The 25,582-nt window shown below is 41.8% G+C and overlaps 1 protein-coding gene across 3 annotated transcripts in view; it reads left to right on the top strand.

Moving 5' to 3' along the window:
* Positions 1 to 24,492, top strand: part of LOC128025639 (carboxyl-terminal PDZ ligand of neuronal nitric oxide synthase protein-like) — a 41,751-nt gene extending 17,259 nt beyond the window's left edge. The window contains exons 7-12 of one of the 3 annotated variants that reach the window (XR_008186191.1): positions 1,069 to 1,172; positions 4,470 to 4,523; positions 19,749 to 19,892; positions 21,669 to 21,840; positions 22,630 to 24,349; positions 24,389 to 24,492. Coding sequence is in view for 2 of the 3 variants with exons in the window: in XM_052612134.1 (XP_052468094.1) it covers positions 1,069 to 1,172; positions 4,470 to 4,523; positions 19,749 to 19,892; positions 21,669 to 21,840; positions 22,630 to 22,958 (803 nt within the window). In the remaining variant the exon portion in view is untranslated. Of the gene's footprint in view, positions 1 to 1,068; positions 1,173 to 4,469; positions 4,524 to 19,748; positions 19,893 to 21,668; positions 21,841 to 22,629 lie in introns of all 3 variants that reach the window. The other 2 variants (XM_052612134.1, XM_052612138.1) reach the window with 2 other exon arrangements.
* Positions 24,493 to 25,582: the final 1,090 nt, after the last annotated feature.

The raw sequence follows: 25,582 nt of genomic DNA on the forward strand, positions 1-25,582 counted from the left end.
TTACTTGATGTGCTTACGCACCGATAGCTAAGTTAACAACACAGATATTTGAAGCAGTTTTACTCACCACATGCGGTTCCAACACACGATCGTGACCCTTTTTCGTTGGGACTGCATTATTCTTAAGAAATAAACGATGTGCAAATCCGGCGTCAAACTGGGCCTTGTTTGTAAAACAAGCATCTTCGAAATGCAGGGAACAAACAAAAACACTTGCACAACTCCGTTGATGCTCTAAAAATAAACTCCATCCACTGGTCCCTTAATGCTGTTTTTTGTTTTTGGTAATCTGTGCAGGGTTGTCTTGCCCTGGCAACCAAAAACACACTCCTTTTGTGACTTGTCGCAACGCTCTCGCTATGATCTGTGAATTCCTGTGCTCAGCCTCTCAGTGCTCTGCTATACGGGAGCGCGCGCTCTTCCGGCAGAAGTGCCCTTAGGACACATATAAGGAAATTTCGCTCCATCTAACGTCACACAGAGCCATACTCAAAAAAAAAACTTTCCGAAACTTGTGACAAACCGGAAGGAGTATATATTGTTGAGAAATACTCCTTCAAACGTACCACTTAATTTTTGAAACTTTGTCCATGTTTAGCATGGGAATCCAACTCTTTAACAGTGTAAAAAACTCAGTATGCATGAAATAGCATTTCACCCCCCCTTTAAAGTGATTATAACATTTTGAATATGGATATTTTTCTTACAAAAATGCATTGATTCGCTACAGGAAGCTTTTCTTTACCCCTTGGATCCACGTGAGACACTTTTTTTTAATGGATGAGCTTTTTATTAAACTTTTGCATCCAACAGCTTGAAAGATCTCATTTCTTTCTTTTTTTTAATAACTCCCAACTGAATTTGTCTGAAAGAAGAAAGTCATATACACCTAGGATGACTTCAGGGTGAGTAATTTATGGCTTAATTTTCATTTTTGGCTGAACTAACCCTTTAACATAAATATATAATTTGTATTGTTGTAAACTAGCAACAGACTCAATCTGTACCTGTGAAACTGGATTTATTTTGTTGTATTCTAAATCATGTGATTTATCTGAATTTCAACAGCATGGCTTGTGAAAGGTGAGGAGGAGAGAAGCAAAGATGAGACTTCAGTTGCTGGCGGCACCACTGAGAGATCAGGCAATGCTGGGCTGAGGAAAGATGAAATGGTAATGTCTTCTGCCTGACCATAAAGTTTAGCAGAAAATCTGAAAGAAACGTTTTTGCAGTTGTCTTAATTTTCCACATCAATTAGGTCTTTTTTTATTGACTTTACCAATAGAAAGCCTTGCTTTTTTAGAAGAAACTGAAAGGCTGACGAGATCTCAGGTGTTGTCTTTTTAAAATATAGCTCAGGTTTTGCCTGCTTTCTGTTATATATAAAATACAGTTTGCTAATTCTACATGGTTTATAGGGAAGAAATTGGCCCTTGATCACAAGTTGTCATGGTTCTGCTAGTGTGTTTGTTGTTGGTGCCATGTGCTCTCCTGTCTATTGTCTGACCCCACCCTTATTGTTATCTAATTATTGTTTTAGTTACTCCATCTGTGTCTCCCTCGTTACCCTCCTCCCTATTTATTCTTTTTGTTTATTCAGTCCTTTGCTGGTTCTTGTTTAATGGTTATATTCTGAGAGTAATTTTCATATGTGTGTATGTTCATCTTGCCTTGCTGTGCCCCGTCTTTGCCTGCCTGCCTGTTTTTTCCCCCTCAGGGTAGTTTTTGCCAGCAGGCTAGTATGGGTATATTTTAATTGGCAATTATGCCAACAGTCGTGCTTTTAGGATTTTTGGTCAAGACCTCATTGATCAAGTAGTGATTGCAAGATGAAGCATTGAAGCTTTTCATCCAAATGGTTATGATTGTATACCATGACATAACTTTGTAATAAACATATTGGCATGAAATGAATGGGGATATCAAATGGCAAGTATTTGCTTATAATAGGCAGGAGGGCCAATATTATTATTCTAAAACTGGAAAATGTTTAACAGGGCAGAGGTCTGTGAATTTATAAGATCAAACCGCTTCCTGAACTAGTCAGTCTAACCGAGGCTTTGGATGTCATCAGTAGCTGCTGTATACATAGACCCGTACTAATCTGATCGTAATAGAACTTGGAGCACAATCAGAATAAAAAGTCCAATGCAAACATGTCAGTCAGATTGAATTGGCCAGATCCGACTAAAATTTTGATCGGATTGTAAGGGATGGTTTATTCCTTTTGTAATCCGAACGATAGGACATGTAAACACTTGATCGGATTGAAAACCAAAACTGGAAAGTACTGAAAGAAGAAATAGCATAATGACGCAAAGAATGAGCTGTTCTTCCTGGCAAATAAAGTGTCATATATAAGTGTCCAATGTGAGACACCGATGTGTCCCTGAGCAAGACACTTAACCCCTAGTTGCTCCAGAAGTATGCAACCTCTGAAATATATAGTAATTGTAAGTCGCTTTGGATAAAAGCGTCAGCTGAATGAATAAATGTAAATGTAAATGTGTCCCATCATTATAAAACTCCCCTTTCACTCAGCATCTGTGAAGTGGAGCAGGACAACATGAGTCCTTGTTTAAGACTCTCATCAACAAACGACTAGTTTTGAGTGTGGGAAGGGGCACTTAATTTATTTATTTATTTATTTATTTTTTAAGTAAGCAGTACTGCACAACAGTTCATGTGCTGGTCATTGCCTAAATAGGTCAATCTACCCTAATGAGATAAATATCTAGAGTGCATTTTAAAACAGTATGCAACAACAGTGGGAAACTCTGTATATTCATGCAGTGTGCGCATGTCAAAAGAGTAAATGTCATTTGTTCCAAAAATACTCCTTCCGGTTTGTCACAAGTTTCGGAAAGTTTTTTTGGAGTATGGGTCTGTTTGACTGTAAGGATCCAACCGCCAGCCCAAATAGCAGAATCCAGCGGCCTGGTCGAAGGTTTAATGCATATTCGGTCTTTTACTTGCGCTTCTGAATTTATCAGGATTTAGTTTAAATCCTAGTCTAGCTCCAAGCTCAATCTGACTCCAATTTCACGTGATCATTAAATTTAGACAGTGTTTCTATTTAAATACTGATCACAAAGGTTGATTATGTATCAATTTCGATATTTGATTATTCTGGATAGAAGCCAATTTAAAAAGGATATTTGCAATTGCGAATCACATTGTAACCGTGTGGCAACTTTGCTCCTGCACAGATACTGTAGTCATATGGGCAACAACCACGTGATCTACGCAGGAGACAAACAAATTTAACATAGTCACACATGTAACAGTTATTCTAATTTAAGACACATGTTCTAAAATGCATAGCAAAACACTCAGGTGTTTTAGAGAATAAACTTAACCAGCCAATGTGCACAGGTAATAACACAAACAACTATACAATGTGCTCTATGGGCACAATGTTTTTAACACAATTACATTTTTGAGTAAATAATAATATACCTGACTTCAGAAAGATACATAGTATGGAGCATATGAGATACACTCCACACTATGGGCTGATCTGACTACAGAATCGCCCCGTACTGTTTTGTCACTCCCCTTAAATACTCAGACCAGACAACAAAGAAATCTTCAAATCAGTTGTAAAAACATAACGGTCATTTCGGTTCAATAGGTTCCTGCAGTCACATAATGGTCAAACCTGGTTGGAGTTAAACATTCTCAAAGACCCCTAAAGGGGAACACACCTCTTCTCAACAGAACACAATTCTACAAAAGTTCTTGATCTTTCTCATAATATAAATGACTATTTTGAAATAGAGACCATTTAACCAGTCGCACAGAGACCTTTAAAATGATGCTAAACATGAAGTGGAAAAAACAACATTTTCACAAGATATAACATGGCAAATGGATATTCTTGCTTTTGGAGGAGAAGAGTGAGAGTCAGAGGCAAGGAGGGGAGAGGAGAGGGGGGAAGGAGGTCGTAAATATGTGTTGTTTACACTCCTTGAAGATCTCTTTTCCAGATCAGTTTTATTGTTTTATTGCATGGCAGAATGTTATCTGTGCATGGCAGAATGGTATCTGTTTTCTCTGAGCTCCTGAGTTTTGGCTTGGAGAGTTAATTTCGTAAGGAAATAATTTAATTCCTTTCATGACGTTAGATGGAGCGGAATTTCCTTATATGGGTCCTAAGGGCACTTCTCCCGGAAGAGCGCGCGCTCCCGTAGAGCAGTGCAGAGCAGAGACATTCACCGATCAGAGCGAGAGCGAATTGTCACAAAGAAGTGTGTTTTTGGTTGCCAGGGCAAGACAACCCTGCACAGATTACCAAAAAAAAAAAAAAAAAAAACAGCATTAAGGGACCAGTGGATGGAGTTTATTTTTTCACAGAGCCTCAACGGAGTTGTGAAAGTGTTTTTGTTTGTTCCCTGCATTTCGAAGATGCTTGTTTTACAAACAAGGCCCAGTTTGATGCCGGATTTGCATATTGTTTATTTCTTAAGGATAATGCAGTCCCAACGACAAAGGGTCACGATCGTGTGTTGGAACCGCATGTGGTGAGTAAAACTGCTTCAAATATCTGTGTTGTTAACTTAGCTATCGGCGCGTAAGCACATCAAGTAAACAACATGCGATGTTGTCATCAAACTGCACTTCCCACATGTACACCTTAAAAAAAAAAAAAAAAAGACGACATAAAGTGGAACTTAGTCATTTTCCAAAACCGCTAAGCAAATATATACATTTTCAATAAATACTACATAGAGACGTCCTGCTGTAGTCGTTGCTGCGGCTGCTGCTCTTGTTCAATTTCAGCCTCGGGATCTGATTCTGGACCATAAATATACGCTGAATCTAACTGTTAGCCATGGTTTGTTTTGGATGATGTTTTTTTCCTCACGGTAATGTCACAGTTTCTAGTGCTCTCAACGCAAAAGCTTACTCGCGCTCATGATTTTTTAGCTCCGCCCACACGTCACACCTCCAGCCGCTCGTGTTTTTCCGGGATAAACCATACAGACTACTTTTCTCTTATAAATATAATAAAACTAAGGACTTTTTGAAGTTATGAAGGATGCAGTACTACTCTACAGGTACTCAAGATTAACAGGATATTGAGTGAAAACGAGTCTTTGGTTCTTTTAATTGTGATGATTTTGGATCACATTTCACGAGTTCACTGACCAATTAAAATTTTTTTAATTTTTTGCCTTCTGGAAAGTATGTTAATTGACTGTACATGTTACTCAATACTTAGGGGCTCCTTTTGCTTTACTTACTGCCTCAATTGGGCTGGACTGGGACATAAAAAAGGGCCCTGGCAGTTTTGCTCAGACCGGCCCACCACAATCACTCGGACATAACCAACCAGTACACCATCCTTGTGGTCCCTGTAGATATGCATATCTACCATTCCATTCCCAAAAACCCCTACAAAGCTGAGAACTTAAGTGCCACTGGACCAGTGTACTCACTCTCTCTTGACCTCCCTGGTGATCAAAGGTGCTCTCCTCCACAGCTAACTCAACCTGGTTTAACTATACATAAGGACAGAGGGAGAGATGATTACAATTATTTGGAAGAGTTATTAAAAGTACATTTAGTAAGGATCCATTTTGGTTATATATTCCTGTATTCTTGAAGAGCAGGATTTCTAGATGGACAATGTGCTCCATGTTATAAAAGCTAGTTAATCCTTTAGAACACAATAGAATGTGGATGTAGAAAACTGCTAATTATAAAAATAAATGTTTTTTTTTTTTTTCAGTGAACCAGACAGCAGAAAAAATAGTTTACAATTGCATGTATAGGCTACTTTGTTTTAAAAGCACAAAACCCTCTTTAATGTGACACCAAACAACATTTACCTCTCATTGTTGATACCATAAAAAAAGAAAAACAAACTATGCTACCAAATTACTCACACAAAACGTCCTAATAATCTATTTGATATTCATATTATTCACTCACCGTTAATATAGCATATTAATGATATTGGAAATTCATTAGAAACATGAGAAAATATCTACTTCATTTAATATACAGCTACAGTAATCAAATATATACAACTTTCAAAATGCAAGGCAGGTTTTAATCAGGGGGGCAGGGTTTCATATTTTATTGAAGCATCCCTGGGCGCCGCCATTGGCTAGTGGACCCCCACCTGATGTTAGAATTCCATTGACTCCCATTCATTTTTGCCTCACTTTGACAGCGAATAAAGACTCCATTTGTCCATTCATTATTTCTAAAGAAACATGAAAATGTATAAAAGGCCCCATTACCTTGTATCTTACGTTGTGGCCCCGTGGAAGCAGTACATAAAAGCAACGGGACAAAATTATTCAACAACATTTGCAAGATTCGGTGGGTGATTCAGATTTCTCTTGGCACAGCTATTAGAAGACTTACAATTGTCAGACAAGTTGCTCACGTGACAATCTACGTCATCAAACTCAGTTTGAGTCTGTATGCTAGACCCCCAGGAAGTGCGTGCTTCTAATTGACTTCACTTGTCTCCGTTAAATCAATGGAGTCGCTGTGTCCATTTCTTTTACTGTCTATGGTTTTAATCCCCAAATATCATGCATTAGCTACCTCTCTTCCAACATGTAACTCGTCATGGGCGCTTTGACGCAGGCATTTTGAGTAATAATTAAAATAATAAAATGGCATCATTTTAAGTTTTTTTAGAGAAGGGCTATATGGCCATTGTGGGTATTAAAGGGTTAACATTAGAATAGTCAGCCGAAGTTGCAATTGAATAAGTTGACTCTGCTAACCTAGCAACAAAAACAATGCAGAATGATGCCTCTGACGTTGTCTGTGGTTCAGCTAATTCCTTGACACGTCTGTATGCCTTGACACCAGCCTCAATCCATTCCTTGTGAAGTTCCCTCAAATTCTTGAATCGATTTTGCTTGACAATCCTCATAAGGCTGTGGTTCTCTCGATTGGTTGTGTATCTTTTTCTTCCCCATTTTTTTCTTCCACTCAACTTTCTGTTAACATGCTTGTATACATCACTCTGTGAACAGCCAGCTTATATAGCAATGGATGTTTGTTCATTGGGCTTACCCACCATGAGAATGGTGTCAATGATTGTCTTCTGGACAACTGTCAGATCAGCAGTCTTCCCCATGATTGTGTAGTCCATTGAACCAAGCATTGTGGTGTATGGCAATGTAGAGCTGAAGATCTTAGCCCGAACCCGACGAGACCCGTCGGGACCCGACGGGTTCGGTCGGGTTCGGGCTTAATTTCTATCATCTTACGCGGGCTCGGGCTTGCGCTCCGGTTTGCGAGGTGAACGAGCGGTCATGTGATGTGTTTCGATTAGCGCGAGAAAGATGCGAAAATGAATGCTGAGCAGGTGTAACGGAGACTTGCCTCTGGTGATTACGTTTTGGTTGCCCCCGCAACTAAAGCAAACTCTGAGGTGTGGAAAAGTTTTGACCATGCTTATAATGAGAAAAATGAGTGAATAATGACGCACCATAAGTGAGCGCAGGAACGCGCTGAAGACATCTACAGTGGATTCAATCATTTTCCTCCACAATAAACATGTAGACCTAGCCTAATCTCTGTGAGTAAAGGTTTTTCAAATGATAACTAAATATTCATTGAGTCTTAAATGCATAATGTTGACAGAGTGTTTACGCTAATGTTGGCATTATTCTTTTATTAAATAAAGCAAATCCGGCCGAGCCTTTATCTTAATTTCGTTATTGCCAAATACCCATCTTAATTTAAAATTTATCTTAATTTAATTTTTTTTAAATGACTCGTTTTTATTGGTGCGTTGGTCTATTTATAGGTTAAATGAGCCTATGTCTAGAATGCTGAGATGTTACGATGTCACAGAGGACTTATTTTATTTCTTTATTCCAACTTCCAAGTGGTCTAGTCTACGTTAGTTATGAGTAAATTATGTTAAAACATGAATAAATTGCTCATTGTTGGCAAAAGGCAAAAGAGCTGTGTGCTTGCGCACATTTCAATAATGTCGGGCTGTAAACGGGTTCGGGCTTTAAAATAGCTGTCAATCAAAATGCACTTGTCGGGCTCGGGCCGAAACCTGTCGGGCTCGGGTCCTGTCGGGCCTAACTTTTAAGGCCCGATTACAGCTCTATGGCAATGTATTTTTGTGTAATGCAATGTGTTCATGTGGTTTAAGGTTAAAAAAAAACATATTATTTTCCACATAATGTACATTATTGTTGCTCCTCTCTGCCCCGCATTTCTGAGATGCGTCAATTTGAACAAAGCTCATCGTTTTGAAAAGCGAGATGTGTGCTGATTGGCTAGCTATCCAATGTGTTGTGATTGGCTGAATTCCTCAAGCATGTGCCCCTTACCATACTGTGACGCTGTCTCCCGGCACCACGAGACAACACCAATAAAACCCATTACAAATGAGGCATTTGTTGCATCCAGTGGGGACATAATTACTGATTATAATGACTTAATGTCTTTATACGCTTTGCGACGAATATCGCGCTGCATAAACATAAACCATGTCTGCATTTGTGATGGGAGAAGAGACAAACAACAAACGCTACTCTACTTTACTCAAAACTCGCATTTGAATCATCAATGGCAAATTCTTTAAATGTACTTACATGATGTGAGTCAGAAGTGCCAGACTGTCCTTGCAAAGTTAGAATTGCCCCAATTTATTGAAACAGCCTTTGTGCACAGAAGCATTGTAGGCTACTAGTTCAGGAAACAGTCCTCGTCCTCTGTAAAATGCATTAGTGCTGCAACGATGCGTCGACGTCATCGATTACGTCGACTACAAAAATACGTTGACGTGCGTGTAATGCCTCAACGCGTCACACTGTTTACATCTCGCGTAATGGCGGCTTCTGCTCCTGGGAATGGAGAAAGTTGCATTCTGTCACAAAAACAGAGACCACGGTTATCAAAAGTATGGGAATATTTTAAACAGAGGCCAAATAAAATGGTCCTTTGTTCCCTTTGCAAAAACAAATATGGTGTACCACAGCTGTGATGCATGAGCACCTCCGAGGAAAACATACTGGCGCTCTCCGGTGTTACGGTTTAACTGGTTAACGTGTTATCTGGTGACCAACTTCCTGGTTCAGGTCTCCGCTGCAGATGTGATGGAAACACTTCAACCACATTGAAGTATTTTTTGGAAAAAAAATGAATAAAGGTTGAAATATTATATTAGAAGTTGTACTTATATTTTTTTGTAAAGTTATCCAAAGCATTCATTAGCTAATAAAAAAAAGAACATTAGATTAATAATTTGTTTTAATAAAAATAATCGTTAGAGTAGTCGAGTAATCGAAAAAATAATTGTTCGATTAGTCGACACAAAAAATAGTTGCAGCTCTAAAATGCATTGCACACTTCTGCATGTTTGGGTTGAACTGTTCTGGAACAGTGTTGTAAATACAACTAAAACACTGATTAGTTGTGTCCTCTTTTGGAAGGCCAAACAAAGTAGTTTCTCTTTCACAACGAAACACACAGCATTTCCACAAAATGGCAGCATAGTAACAACAATACTACAGCAAGAATAAAAGTTAAAAGGGGCTGCTGTCACGAATAGGGTGGCATTTGAGAGGACTCCTCGAGCTGAAGGGATCCCCTGAATTAGGTGGAGATCCACCATCATGTTCCTGAAATACTGACACCAGTCAACACTTTCACTTTAATCAATCAATCAATCACCTTTATTTATATAGTGCTTTAAACAAAATACATTGCGCCAAAGCACTGAACAACATTCATTTGGAAAACAGTGTCTCAATAATGCAAAATGATAGTTAAAGGCAGTTCATCATTGAATTCAGTTGTCATCTCTGTTCAGTTGAAATAGTGTCTGTTTTAATTTGCAATCAAGTCAATGATATCGATGTAGATGAAGTGACCCCAACTAAGCAAGCCAGAGGCGACAGCGGCAAGGAACCGAAACTCCATCGGTGACAGAATGGAGAAAAAAACCTTGGGAGAAACCAGGCTCAGTTGGGGGGCCAGTTCTCCTCTGACCAGACGAAACCAGTAGTTCAATTCCAGGCTGCAGCAAAGTCAGATTGTGCAGAAGAATCATCTGTTTCCTGTGGTCTTGTCCTGGTGCTCCTCTGAGACAAGGTCTTTACAGGGGATCTGTATCTGGGGCTCTAGTTGTCCTGGTCTCCGCTGTCTTTCAGGGCAGTAGAGGTCCTTTCTAAGTGCTGATCCACCATCTGGTCTGGATACGTACTGGATCCGGGTGACTGCAGTGACCCTCTGATCTGGACACAGACTGGATCTGGTGGCCACGGTGACCTCGGAACAAGAGAGAAACAGACAAATATTAGCGTAGATGCCATTCTTCTAATGATGTAGAAAGTACGGTGTTATGTGAAGTGTTTCCGGTTCCGGTTTACCTAATTAATGCAGCCTAAAAATCCTTTAACGGATTTGGATATTAAAAGCATATTAGTATGTTATGTGTATGCCAGGTTAAAGAGATGGGTCTTTAATCTAGATTTAAACTGCAAGAGTGTGTCTGCCTCCCGAACAATGTTAGGTAGGTTATTCCAGAGTTTAGGCGCCAAATAGGAAAAGGATCTGCCGCCCGCAGTTGATTTTGATATTCTAGGTATTATCAAATTGCCTGAGTTTTGAGAACGTAGCGGACGTAGAGGAGTATAATGTAAAAGGAGCTCATTCAAATACTGAGGTGCTAAACCATTCAGGGCTTTATAAGTAATAAGCAATATTTTAAAATCTATACGATGTTTGATAGGGAGCCAGTGCAGTGTGGACAGGACCGGGCTAATATGGTCATACTTCCTGGTTCTAGTAAGAACTCTTGCTGCTGCATTTTGGACTAGCTGTAGTTTGTTTACCAGGCGTGCAGAACAACCACCCAATAAAGCATTACAATAGTCTAACCTTGAAGTCATAAATGCATGGATTAACATTTCTGCATTTGACATTGAGAGCATAGGCCGTAATTTAGATATATTTTTGAGATGGAAAAATGCAGTTTTACAAATGCTAGAAACGTGGCTTTCTAAGGAAAGATTGCGATCAAGTAGCACACCTAGGTTCCTAACTGATGACGAAGAATTGACAGAGCAACCATCAAGTCTTAGACAGTGTTCTAGGTTATTACAAGTAGAGTTTTTAGGCCCTATGATTAACACCTCTGTTTTTTCTGAATTTAGCAGTAAGAAATTACTCGTCATCCAATTTTTTATATCGACTATGCATTCCATTAGTTTTTCAAATTGGTGTGTTTCACCGGGCTGCGAGGAAATATAGAGCTGCGTATCATCAGCATAACAGTGAAAGCTAACACCATGTTTCCTGATGATATCTCCCAAGGGTAACATATAAAGCGTGAAGAGTAGCGGCCCTAGAACTGAGCCTTGAGGTACTCCATACTGCACTTGTGATCGATATGATACATCTTCATTCAATGCTACGAACTGATGGCGGTCATATAAGTACGATTTAAACCATGCTAATGCACTTCCACTGATGCCAACAAAGTGTTCAAGTCTATGCAAAAGAATGTTGTGGTCAATTGTGTCAAACGCAGCACTAAGATCCAATAAAACTAATAGAGAGATACACCCACGATCAGATGATAAGAGCAGATCATTTGTAACTCTAAGGAGAGCAGTTTCAGTACTATGATACGGTCTGAATCCTGACTGGAAATCCTCACATATACCATTTTTCTCTAAGAAGGAATATAATTGTGAGGATACCACCTTTTCTAGTATCTTGGACAGAAAAGGGAGATTCGAGATTGGTCTATAATTAACTAGTTCTCTGGGGTCAAGTTGTGGCTTTTTTATGAGAGGCTTAATAACAGCCAGTTTGAAGGTGTTGGGGACATATCCTAATGACAATGAGGAATTAATAATAGTCAGAAGAGGACCTATGACTTCTGGAAGCACCTCTTTTAAGAGCTTAGATGGTATAGGGTCTAACATACATGTTGTAAGTTTAGATGATTTAACAAGTTTATACAATTCTTCCTCTCCTATAGTAGAGAATGAGTGGAACTGTTCCTCAGGGGGTCTATAGTGCACTGTCTGATGTGATACTGTAGCTGACGGCTGAATGGTTGCAATTTTATCTCTAATAGTATCGATTTTAGAAGTAAAGTAGTTCATAAAGTCATTACTGCTGTGTTGTTGGGAAATGTCAACACTTGTTGAGGCTTTATTTTTCGTTAATTTAGCCACTGTATTGAATAAATACCTGGGGTTATGTTTGTTTTCTTCTAAAAGAGAAGAAAAGTATTCAGATCTAGCAGTTTTTAATGCTTTTCTGTAGGATATGCTACTTTCCCGCCAAGCAATACGAAATACCTCTAGTTTTGTTTTCCTCCAGCTGCGCTCCATTTTTCGGGCTGCTCTCTTTAGGGTGCGAGTATGCTCATTATACCATGGTGTCAAACTGTTTTCCTTAACCTTTCTTAAGCGTAAAGGAGCAACTGTATTTAAAGTGCTAGAAAAGAGAGAGTCCATAGTTTCTGTTACATCATCAAGTTGTTCTGAGGTTTTGGATATGCTAAGGAATTCGGATACATCAGGAAGATAACTTAAAAAGCAGTCTTTTGTGGTAGAAGTGATGGTTCTTCGATACTTGTAACAAGAAGTAGAATTTACAATTTTGGCTATATGAAGTTTACACAGAACTAAATAATGATCTGAGATATCATCACTTGGCTGAATAATTTCAACACTATCAACATCAATTCCATGTGACAGTATTAAATCTAGAGTATGATTTCGACAATGAGTAGGTCCTGAAACGTGTTGTCTAACACCAATAGAGTTCAGAATGTCTATAAATACTTTAAGTAAGAAGGTCTCTCGTTCAGGCAGCAGGATTCAATCTTTGTGTAATTCTACCATAAGTGCCCTGCGAAGTGGACGTCATGTGAGATTTTGCCATGATTCCAGTTCCAAGAAAACATACATGTTACATTCAAAGGGCATTAAAGTGTACAAGACATGAATTTATATTGTATTTATTTACAGAGGTAGCCTATTTTATATCACGCTTCACACTTCTCTAGTAAGACAGTAGTGGCAAATTCGTGAATGAATGTTCCGAAGTGAAAAACCTCAAAGGAATAAAGTTGAATGGAATTAAATTAAATTAAAGGTGAATAAACTTCAACTTTACTGTTCAGTACACTGATGTCAGACCCAATTTGGATAATGAAGTTTATTGTTAAATTGTTAAATGCCCTGACTCCATTACTCTGTCACATCATTGTAAGTGATTGATCACCACATTTGAGTGATCATTGCAAAAATTTGTTTATGTATATATATTCTGCTCATGTATATACTGTATTTTATGTATAGTTCCAGTCAAATGTTAGGACACATGAATGGGAAAGCGTCCAAAACTGTTGACTGGTACTGTACTATAATATACACATAGAATATTGGCCAATATATCGATGTTGGCCTTTTTTACTCCCTAATATCAGTATCAGCCCCAAAAAAAACACATCGGTCGGGCTCTACTTCTTTATGCACCAAGAGCTTGAAACACTCCAAAGAGAAAGGAAAATTTGAAATCGCATTATATGACCACCTTTAAAGCTATCAGGACTGTACTGGAGGCCTCAGCCTCATTGCACCGTGGAGGGAACGGGTCACTATGGGGTGTCTATCCACTGATAGATCACCAGAAGGGACATGGTAAGCTACAATGGCCACCACGTAAACCTTTAGGTGGAGTGGGTTAACCCTGCAGAGAGCCTGGCTTGTAGAAACTCCAGAACTGTACCAACTGGGCAGTTTACAGGGTCAAGCTGGCAATCTCTGCACCATGAGGTGAAGATTTTCCACCTCAGGGCATACAGTTTCCTCGTTGACAGGAGGGTCTCAACAACCTCAGTTGAGAGATCGGATGCTACGAGTTGTGCCCCCTCAGGTCCAAAAACTCTCCATATCTACTTCACCACCTCGGGGTGAAGCCCCCCCGGCCTCTGTCCGTCTCGACAGTATGTCTGCTCCCAAAGTCAATCTCCCAGGAATATACACTGCTCCGAACGAGAGGAGTTTGTCCTGGGACCACAGATCTGGTGTATGCAGATGAATGCAGATGTCTCTGGTGACTGATATAAGAGACTGCCAATGTGTTTTCGGTGTGCACCAACACATGGTGACCTCTCAGGTCTGAGAGGAATTATTTCAAATGCACAGCTAGCATTTTTAGACAACTGGTATGCCATGTCAAATGGCGATAGCTCCACAGACCACGGGCAGGGTGGCCACTCATGACCCTACCCCAACCGGTGAGGGACACGTCTGTTGCTAGCGTTACACAGCGACAAAGTGCTCCCAGCACCGGGACCTTATTCAAGAACCAAGGTTTCTTCCACATGTCTAAGGCACGAAGGCATCGCTATGTCAATATTCCATTCTTCATATCGATTATAGTGATATCTCTTACTGTAAATTACTGCAAATCAAACATCGGTTTGTCCAGCAAACGGTCGTAAGATTAACTTATCAACTTTCAATAAAGTTATCACTTCTCATAATTCAAGGAAAATATTCTCTGGCTATGAAAACATTATTCTATCATTATGAAATTGTTTACTAAAAAGTAAAGAGCGTGTAGCTAAATCAAACATTTCATTGACTCGTAATGTGAGCGGTTCAGGGGCAATCATGAATATATATTGTTTTTTAATAATTGAACTCATAATACATCAAACTACAAATCACACAGAGTAAATACGCATACGATAATACAGACAGTAAACTTTGTACAAGACATAACGGAATACAAATGAGGGAGAGAGAGAGAGAGAGAGAGAGAGAGAGAGAAAGAGAATGAATGAGAGAGAAAGGACGAGAGAGGTGAGAGAGAGAGCGTGATCACAGACTAAGCTCGGTTATGCAAACTCACAGACAGTAACCCTTGAAAGACAACAACGAATCAAATCATAGACAAACTTTAAGCAGCATTTGAATCTCCATAGAGAATGATACTTGCATGGGTCCAGCGTGCGTGAGCGTGGTTTTTGGAGAGTCGCCAGACCAGCGTGCGTGTGAACAGCGTGAGCTGGAGCAGCGTTGTCCTTTGTGGCAAGGCGTGTTCTCTCGTGTCTTCCGGGGGTTGCTGCGGAATCGCGCGATATTTGAATGGTCCAACAAAGCAATGTTTCAGAATTCGTCTTCCTCGTGTGGAGAGGCGAATAGGCGAATAAACTTAGTAAGGAAAAGAAACGAAAACAAAAGAGATAAAAGCTCCCGAAGGAGCCATGAGAACGTCTGTCCTCTCATCCGCCGTGCTGAGAGGGACGGCGATAGGAGAGCGGACCGAGGCCGCAAAGAAGGACCAGCAGGGTCAGAAGCGTGGAAGCGAAGAGCAGAAGCAAGAGGAACTTCCTGGGTCAGCGAGGAACTTCCTGGGTCAGCTCTTATGGCTTGAAATGGTTCACACCTCTGTTCGCGTGAACAACCAATGAACGTCCGCAATCTGAAGCGGGAAAAAGTTCCTTTGTCTCTGGGGAAACACCCACTCTAATAAATTATGGCTTATCAGATTTCAGCAGTGATATTCTACCAAGTTCGTAATTCCAGATTAATACATTTTTCATTAATTTCCTTTATATAAGTGAGTCCGTCAAAGCATGACGATTAAACAGATACCAAAAATAACATATATAAATGATCAAAACATGAAGTTACATTCAAATGCAGAATTACACACACTTTTATTAACACACAATAAAACTGCAGATACTCCAATTTATATGGGGAAACATCTACTGCACAAAAAGGCAATACTCAATACATTTAGAATACATTGAGAAAATAAAAGGTTACTATTCTCTTTTCTAAGAGTTAGCTTTCCTGTCCTGTTTCCTAGTGGGATCATAAAGTTTTATGAGCTGCTAAGGGGGTAGGGTTACACTCTGTCACGATCGTTGTTATGGAAAACACAGAGAGGGAACCAATTGCAGGTAAGTCGTTTATTTAGGGATAATCCAAAGGGGTAAACAGTCCAGGCAGGGGTCAAAACCAAACATAATCCAAAACATAAACAAGACACGGTAACAAAAGCAAGGCAAGGCAAGAGTTGACGGACATGAATAATACTCAGACATTACACAAGGACTCCGTAACAAAGACTCAGACAGACCGGGTATTTATACACAGAAGGATAATGGGGAAACAGGAGACAGGTGGGGGAACAATCAATTAAACAACAAGGAGGAAGGTGACCAAATAAGGGAACAGGAAGTGATCTGGTGACGGACACCGTGAGAAAGGAGGACATCTAGTGGAACCCCAGGGAACCACAACCCAGACACTGTGACAGTACCCCCCTCTACGGAACGGCTCCCAGACGCTCCATGACAAGACACAACACAGAGAGGTGGGAGGCGGACAGGTGGAGGCTCAGGGGGAGGGACGGAGGGCCGGAAAAGACAGACATGGGGAACAAACACCAGAAATGCAAACACAACACAGGGAGACCAGGAGGGGGGAGGACCGGAGGAGGTTCAGGGGGAGGGACGGAGGGCCAGACTAACTGAGGGGAACAGGCAGAAACATCACAGGAACCAACAACACAAAACAGAAGTCCATGAAGGACATCATGTGGCCCCCTCCAGGGCGGAGCAGAGGACCACCACAGCCATGTGGTCGAAGCCAGAGCCCTCCAGGGCGGAGAGGAAGGCCACCACAACTGTGTGGTCAGGGCGGAAGCCCCCCAGGGCGGAGCGGAAGACCACACGTCCTCGTGGTCGCCGCCAGAGTCCCCCAGGGCGGAGCGGATAACCACCACGTCTTTGTGGTCAAGGCCGGAGTCCACCAGGGCTGAGCGGAAGACCACCACAACTGTGTGTTCAGGGCGGAGCGGAAGACCACCACATCTTTGTGTTCGAGGCCGGAGTCCACCAGGGCGGAGCAGAAGACCACCACAGCCATGTGGTCAGGGCGAGGGCCCCCCAGATCAAGGCGGAAGACCACCACAGCCATGTGGTCAGGACGAGAGCCTCCCAAGGCGGAGCTGACCTCTGTGCGGCCGGACCAACGGGACTACAAAACTCTGGTAATCCCCTGGTGTCTTTACTGGACTCCAGAAGATCGGTGACTTGACCTGACTCTGGAGGGTCAGCGGTGACTAGACCTGACTCTGGAGGGTCAGCGGTGACTAGCCCTGACTCCGGAGAGTCCACCGGGACCTGACTCAACTCCGGAGAGTCCACCGGAACCTGACTCGACTCCGGAGAGTCCACCGGAACCTGACTCGACTCCTGAGAGTCCACCGGAACCTGACTCGACTCCTGAGAGTCCACCGGAACCTGACTCGACTCCTGAGAGTCCACGGGAATCTGACTCGACTGTGGAGAGTTCACGGGAACATGACTCGACTCAGCACTGTCTGTGGAAAACTGAGGCGCCTCGGCTTCGGGCACTGCCTCTGGAACGGCCTCGGGCACTGCATCGGGAATGGCCTCGGGCACCGCCTCGGCATCGGGCACTACCTCAGGCACCGCCTCGGCCTTTGGATCAGCCTCGGGCACCGCCTCGGCATAGGGCACTACCTCGGCCTCCGGAACAGCATCGGGGACCGCCTCGGCCTCTGGAACATCATCGGGCATCGCCTCGGCCTCTGGAACAGCATCAGGCACCGCATCGGGAACGACCTCAGGCACCACCTCGGCTATGGCATCGGGCACTGCCTCGGCATCGGCCAGCACCTCGGCCTCTGGATCAGCATCGGGTACTGCCTCGGCATTGGGTACCACCTCGGCCTCCGGAACAGCATCGGGCACCGCCTTGACCTCCGGAACAGCCTCGGGCACCGCTTCGGTCACTGCATCGGGAACGACCTCGGGCACCGCCTCGGGGACGGCAGCGGCCCACTCGGGAACGTCCTCCTGGACGGCAGCGACCTGCTCGGAAACGTCCTCCTGGACGGCAGCGGCACGCTCGGGAATGTCCCCCTGGATGGCAGCGGCCCGCTCGGGAATGTTCTCCAGGCTTTGAGGAACGGTAGAAGCTTGTCTCCTCGTCCTCCGCCCTCTACGATGGCGAGTCAGTGGCACCTTGACTGGCGACTCAGACGTTGAGTCGGCCATCTTGTGCTGTGGATCTAAGCTGGTGACCATCTTGGGTTGTGGCGCTGGATAGTCGGCCATCTTGGGTTGTGGTGCTGGCTCAGCAGCTTTAACGTGCACAGTCTTGGGAACCTCCAGGATCTGTGACAGCCTGGAGAAATACTCCAAGAATGAGTCAGCGGCCATCTTGGGCGTAGGCTCTGAGCTGGTGGCCATCTGGTACTGTGGTGTGAGGCTGGCCTCCATCTTGCCTCGTGGTGTAGGGTTGGTTACCATGCACCGCAGCGGCGCTGGGTTGGCGGCCATCTTGTGTTGTGGTACTGGGCTGGTGACCACTTGGTGCTGTGGCGCTGGGCTGGTGGCCATCTTGTGCTGTGGCGCTGGGCTGGTGGCCATTTTGCTTCGTGGTGCTGGGTTGGTGGCCATGCACCGCAGCGGCACTCGGTTAGCGTCCATTCTGCCTCTTGGCGCTGATCTAGCGGCCATCATGGGCAGTGGCGCCACTATGGTGGGCGTGCGCTTCTTCTCACCTCTCCGTCCGCCATGGTGAGACGGTGGCTCTGACCCATTCCACAGAAGCCCCGGATCGAAGGGAGGCCATGGTTGAGAGTGATGCAGAGTCTCCTCTCGACCACTCCCTCCTCGGCGACCTCCCCTGGTCCCCCGGAAAACCACCAGGCGAGATCCCTCAAAACCGCCTCTGTCCCGCTCTGTGGCTGGGGATGAGGCATGGGCAGACACACCGCTGGTTCTCTGTTTGACGGAGTCCTTCTGTCACGATCGGTGTTATGGAAAACACAGAGAGGGAACCAATTGCAGGTAAGTCGTTTATTTAGGGATAATCCAAAGGGGTAAACAGTCCAGGCAGGGGTCAAAACCAAACATAATCCAAAACATAAACAAGACACGATAACAAAAGCAAGGCAAGGCAAGAGTTGACGGACATGAATGATACTCAGACATTACACAAGGACTCCGTAACAAAGACTCAGACCGGGTACTTATACACAGAAGGATAATGGGGAAACAGGAGACAGGTGGGGGAACAATCAATTACACAACAAGGAGGAAGGTGACCAAATAAGGGAACACGAAGTGATCTGGTGACGGACACTGTGAGAAAGGAGGACATCTAGTGGAACCCCAGGGAACCACAACCCAGACACTGTGACACACTCGGATTCTATTTGAGGACATTCATTCCAAAAACATTTCCCATTTACAAGTCAGCAATTTATAATCCTCGCATAACAGGATTAACCATTTTTATGCAATACACAAACCTATTCAAAATACATATTATTAATAAAATGACGTTAAGAACGTTAAGAACGTTAAGAAAGGTTTGTTTGTGTGTGTGTGTGTGTGCTTATGTGTGTGTGTGTTGTGGAATGTGTTTCATTTCTCCTTTGAGGCTCGCACGGGTATCGTAAATAATTTAAATCCAGCCAGGCTGGCGCCAGGCCAGGCATTTAGTTTAGAAAGAGTGGAGTTTATATGCCTGAATTCAACCCATGAATCGATGACCTGCATATCCGTTACAATACTCTTATAAAAATTTGAGAAACTGCAAACGTGGAACGAGTCCCACCTTCTGAATAGAAAAGCCAATTGTCAAAGATAAAATCATTGCATCTTTGTTTTTCTTTTGTTTTTTTCACCTTATTTCAAATTACAAAACACTTGATGTTTCTCCATGCAGGTGGTTGAAGAGCCAGTGTTGGTGATTGAGTCGTCCAGGCTACAGTCTCCTCTCTCCAGTCCTCTATCTGTGAGCCATCAGGTGAAGCTCCTGCAGAGGGAGTTACAGCAGCAGGAACAGAGGAGTCAAGCCGCCTCCACACAGGTCACATCACATGTCTGATCGCTTTGGCATTCTGGTTGAATTTACATGTTGCATATATATAACACACCTGTGGCACTGCTTTTATTTCGTGAATGATGCAAGATGGTTAAATCCTCTTCATATTTAAAATAAGCAAGTGAATGAATAATATAAGCATTGTGCCAGTTTAAAAAAGGTGGCTGACGCATCACAAGGAAAATGCAAGCACATCCAATTTAATGCAAGAGGGGGCCCCCTAGGGGGGATGCAGATATAATGGTCCATGTTATATTAATAATGACATTTCTGACTGTTCAAATGGTCAGCTGTCTCTGTCTCAATTGCCTGCCTTGTCTGCCCTATTGCTATGCCTCTGGTAAAGAGGAAGGGCTCGATTGCGTTTACTCTGTGCTGCCATTTGAGGTATTTATATGCAATCTGTCACCACATAAAAGAGTGAGAAAACGGCATTGGTTTGAATCTCCTGAAAAAGAAATGGACAGAATTTAAAAGATAAGAGTTTTTTTCTTATCAAAAGTAAAAATATATCTGTTAGTTGCCAATGAAGTTCCGCTTGTGCAGTGGTTAAAACAATACTGTATTTGTTCGGCACACCAAAAAAAAAAAAAAATTGTGTACCATTACACCTCTATACTACACAATTTCACACTATGGGCCCCATTTTAACGATCTGAAACGCAAGTGTCAAAGCGCGAAGCGCAAGTAACTTTGTGGGCGGGTCTCGGCGCTGTTGCTATTTTCCCGACGGGATAAATGGCTCTTGCGCCCGGCGCAAATCTAAAATGGGTTGGTCTGAAGCAGCTTCATTATTCATAGGTGTGGTTTGGGCGTAACGTGAAATAAACCAATCAGAGCGTCATCCAACATTCCCTTTAAAAGCAGGTGCGCAAGTTCCATTATGGATTGCTATTATTATGGTGTATTTACCAGGCGCACGCCAGGAGCGGTTCACAGCCGAGGAGACTGATGTTCTTGTAAGAGCAGTGAAAGACAGTGAAGGTGTGTTGTATGGGGATGGGAGAATAATTAGCCTGAATAATTTGTAAGCTAGATTTATGCTTATTTTTTTCACATCTTCGTGGCACACCACAATGATTTCCGTCATCTCATGTGTTAATATTTTTTTAGTGTAACAATTTATGATTTGCAAAAATAACTGTTGCATCTGTGTAGATTACATGAGCAAAGTGTATGCGCGTTGTGCACGCTATACATTATGGTCAAGCATGCGCCCTTAAAATAGCATAATGAACAACGCGCAACGCGCCACTGACTTTAGACTAGGTTTTTTCTGGTCAGTGGCGCAATTGTTTAATGGAACAGCAAAATAGCACCAGGGATTGTTTGCGCCGGAACACGCCTCCTTTTTTGCGCTGAACCGCCCAGGGAGCGCAAGTTCATTCACTAGTTTAGCGACGTGCTTCTGTGGAGGGAAAAGCGCGCTTTGCGCGGGTGCAAAATAGGAATGACACATGCGTCAGTGTACAAAATCAATTGCGCTGGGTGCAAGATAGGGCCCTATGTATAACATACAGTACTCTTTTTGCAGTCACAGAGTAATTACTTAGAAAAGTACCTACTCGAAAGAGTATGAAATTTCAGCCAATGACTTACTCATAAAGACATTTACCGCCACCTACTTTCAGTTTTATTTTCTTATTTAGAAAAAAAAAAAGAAAAAAAAAAAAAATATATATATATATATATATATATGTGTAAATAATAATGTAAAATCAAGCATTAGTAGCAGTAGTTGTTGTTGTTGTTGTTGTGTAGGTGGTTCTACTGCAGCAGCAGCTGTCGGTAGAGACCAGCGCCAGGACAGAAGCTCAGGCTAGAGTCCAGCAGCTCCTGCAGCAGAACACTGAACTCCTGCAGCATCTCTCACTGCTGGTCAAACACGTCCAAGAGCTGGAGCTCCGAACTCAACCACACAAAAACTCCCCTTGTAAGTCTCAAGTCTCAAGATGTGTGCAATCAAGAGATTGTGCAAGGCACAAGAGTAATTTTGCTTGTTTAAAAATTTTTAAAAATAAAATCAAAATCCATTTACTCGTCATTATGTTGTTGCAAGACTTTCTTGACTTTCCTATTGCCACTGATCACAAGAGAATATATTTTGAAGAATGTTCATGCTGCCCTTTTTCATATTATGTCTTTATAGGTCTCATATAGGTCTTTACAAGAACCATAAAATTAATCCCAGACGCAGCTTGAACCCATTAGTATTTGTAGGTAATGATCAATAATATTTACATGTGCGCTTTTTTTTACTTTTATATATAAACTACTGTTCAAAAGTTACATTTAAAATATATTCATATAGAAAACAGTTAAACTGGTAATAAAATTCAAAATATTACTGTTTTTACTGTAATCTATTTGTTTTTGATCAAATAAATGAACCCTTGGTGAGCATAAGAGACTTCTTTCAAAAACATTAGATCCCAAGATATCACTTTCAGAACAAATTTGACAGCCAATCAGAATACATCTGACACCAAAGAGCTTGAGCATTCAAAGTAACAGACAATAGAACTGTAGCACACACGTATCGTTATTATCCATCGATGTTGATGCAAATAAGCATTATATAAACCTTTATAGTTTTCATTCTAGGTGTGAACATGCCTTTACTCTGGTGACTGTATGTTTAGCTTGATAAAGTCACCTCAGTAATGGCACTTCTGAGTTATTCTATCACTGACTATGCCATGATGCCATTTCCTCCCTGCAGTGGGATCTCAAGACAGCCTTCTGGAAATCGCCCTGCGTGCCAACATGCCAGCTCTATCACGTGAGCCCAACTCAAATTCTGTCTCAAACAGCCTGGTTCGGCTTGATGGCTTCCGTTTCTTCTCAGAATCTTCAGATCAGGAGAAGAAGCCTGAGCGGGACCGTGACTCAGGACAGGGTCAGGATGAAGATCAGTCGGGTGGCTGCTCTCCTCCAGGGAACCAGTTTCTTGGTTCACTGGACACCCCTGGATTCAGAGAGTCTGGTATTGCATCTGGATATGAGTCCAACACGGATGAGAGCGATGACCGGGACAGCTGGGGCCAGTAACTTTGTGCATCTGATACCGCTTTTCCACTGGGGCAGATGCCAGAGCTGGAGCCGATGCTCAGTCAAGAGTGGCACTCATTCAGAACCATCTCGCGTTTTCATTGGCAATGAGAAAATCCTTCCACATCACCTGGGACCGTAATCACTTATCTCTTATAGGAGAGCATTGGTCTGTTTTGTCGGCTTCTGCTGAACTAACACATATATTTTTTGTGTTAAAACCATGATGACTTTTAAAAATGGCGCCTTTCAAACTGCGGCCTGTAGTGGAAACTCTGCCTGTGGAAACTCTTGTTTGAGGGTAGCAAGGTTTCAGGCTGGTTCAGATTGTTTTTGAGCAGAAAAACAAAGCCTGGTTCCCTGTTGGGCTCTGGGTCTGGCACCAGCCCCATTGGAAAAGCAGTTTGAGTCTCACTTTGAGACTGGTAGCAGCTAAGCACTTTAAATTGGTGGGGAGAGTTTTATTTTGCAACTTCAGCTAAATATCAGATTATTTAAATATGTATTATAAAAATATATATAATACATTTATATAAAACTAAACTAAAAGACGTTACACATCCAAATGTGTTAAATTATGCAGATCCCAGCCAGTGGGTGTCCAGTTTGTCCTAATCAAAATTCGGACAATGTGAAAAAGATGTAGTTCACCGAAAAATACAATTTCCACAATTCCAAGTTTTTTTGTCCAAACAATGAAAGTCAATGGAGTGCAATGAATGTTGTTTTGGACCCTACTAACTTTTATTACATGGACAAAAAAATAAATATTTTTCATAATATATTGTTCAAATTTGGGGTCGGGGGTGTGATTTGTCAAAACATCCACAGTGATGGCTGGTCGGTTAACATGAGTATCAAAAAGTATTTGGTTCTCTTTATTTCTTTGATTTGATTTCAATCTATTCTTCTGAAGATGGGCTATGTGGTTGTCAGCAATGAAACTAGACTTTCTTTCTCCGTAAAGGGAAGTATTGACAGACATAAATACATTTAATGCCATTAGAATACGTTTTATTTCAATACCTTCTTTTAATTGTATACATTTTTTAATGTTCATCATAATGCTTTATGAGTTAGGTTGTTGTGGTCTTTGTGGGCATTTCACTGTTTTTTGCCAGTATTTCTAATGTGTCGGGCTTGATTATAAAATGCTGTGAAAGAAATGCTAAAGAACATGTTATGATGTGAATGTGAACTCCATGAAGTGATGTGAAGCATATTTGGCCTTCACTGTCAATTTTGCAGCCGAGCAGCTTGAACTGTTACACAGAGATACCAATGTCAGTATAAACACAAGTGAAAGCATTTGTGCAATAATGTCATATGGTAATGTATTTTTAGCATACTTAAAATGTATTTATTTATTTATAATTATTTTGGGGAAGAGTGTAGCAGTTAATACTAACACTGTATATTTTGTTCTCAAGTCTTTTCTAAAGTCTGCTGTGTTGTAACGTTCATTTGCTTTTAAAGTTGGTGCTGGTGGATCTTAGTGTACCCTTTGGAATGAATTAAACGGAATATATGAAAATTAATTATGTGATTAATAAAGTGTTCTGTAATAATAAATAATAAAGTAATCTTAACTGTAGTGTAAATATTATAACATTTAAAATATATTATAACATTTAAAGTTAATATATTTTAATTTAACAAAATTGCAACTTCGTTACGAATGTGTATTTACAAATACAGGTGCATCTCGATAAATTAGAATGTCATGGAAAAGTTCATTTCAGAAATTCAACTCAAATTAATTAAAAAGTAATTCAAATTGTGAAACTCCGGTATTACATATATTCAGTGCACACTGACTGAAGTAGTTTAAGTCTTTGGTTCTTTTAATTGTGATCATTTTGGCTCACATTTAACAAAACCCCACCAATTCACGATCTCAACAAATTAGAATATGGTGACATGCCAATCAGCTAATCAACTCAAAACACTTGCAAAGGTTTCCTGAGCCTTCAGAATGGTCTCTTTGTTAGGTTCACTGGGCTACACAATCATGGGGAAGACTGTTGATCTGACAGTTGTCCAGAAGACAATCACTGACACCCTTCACAAGGAGGGTAAGCCACAAACATTCATTGCCAAAGAAGCTGGCTGTTCACAGAGTGCTGTATCCAAGCATGTTAACAGAAAGTTGAGTGGAAGGAAACAATTTGGAAGAAAACGATGCACAAACAACCACCAAGAGGATTTTCAAGCAAAATCGATTCAAGAATTTGAGTGAACTTCACAAGGAATGGACTGAGGCTGGTGTCAAGGCATACAGATGTGCTCAGGAATTTGCTGAACCACATACAACGTCATAGGTGTCTTACCTGGGCTAAGGAGAAGAAGAACTGGACTGTTGCCCAGTGATCCAAAGTCGTCTTTTCAGATGGGAGCAAGTTTTGTATTTCATTTGGAAACTAAGGTCCTAGAATCTGGAGGAAGGGTGGAGAAACCAATAGCCCGAGTTGCTTGAAGTCCAGAGTTAAGTTTCCACAGTCTGTGGAACCTGTTTACTGCACCTGTTTACGAATACATTTTGGATCACTTTATGCTTCCTTCTGCTGACCAGCTTTTTGAAAATGCCGATTTCATTTTCCAGCAGGATTTGGCACCTGTCCACA

Source organism: Carassius gibelio, chromosome A2, assembly GCF_023724105.1.
Source record: "Carassius gibelio isolate Cgi1373 ecotype wild population from Czech Republic chromosome A2, carGib1.2-hapl.c, whole genome shotgun sequence".
Classification (NCBI taxonomy): Eukaryota; Metazoa; Chordata; class Actinopteri; order Cypriniformes; family Cyprinidae; genus Carassius; species Carassius gibelio.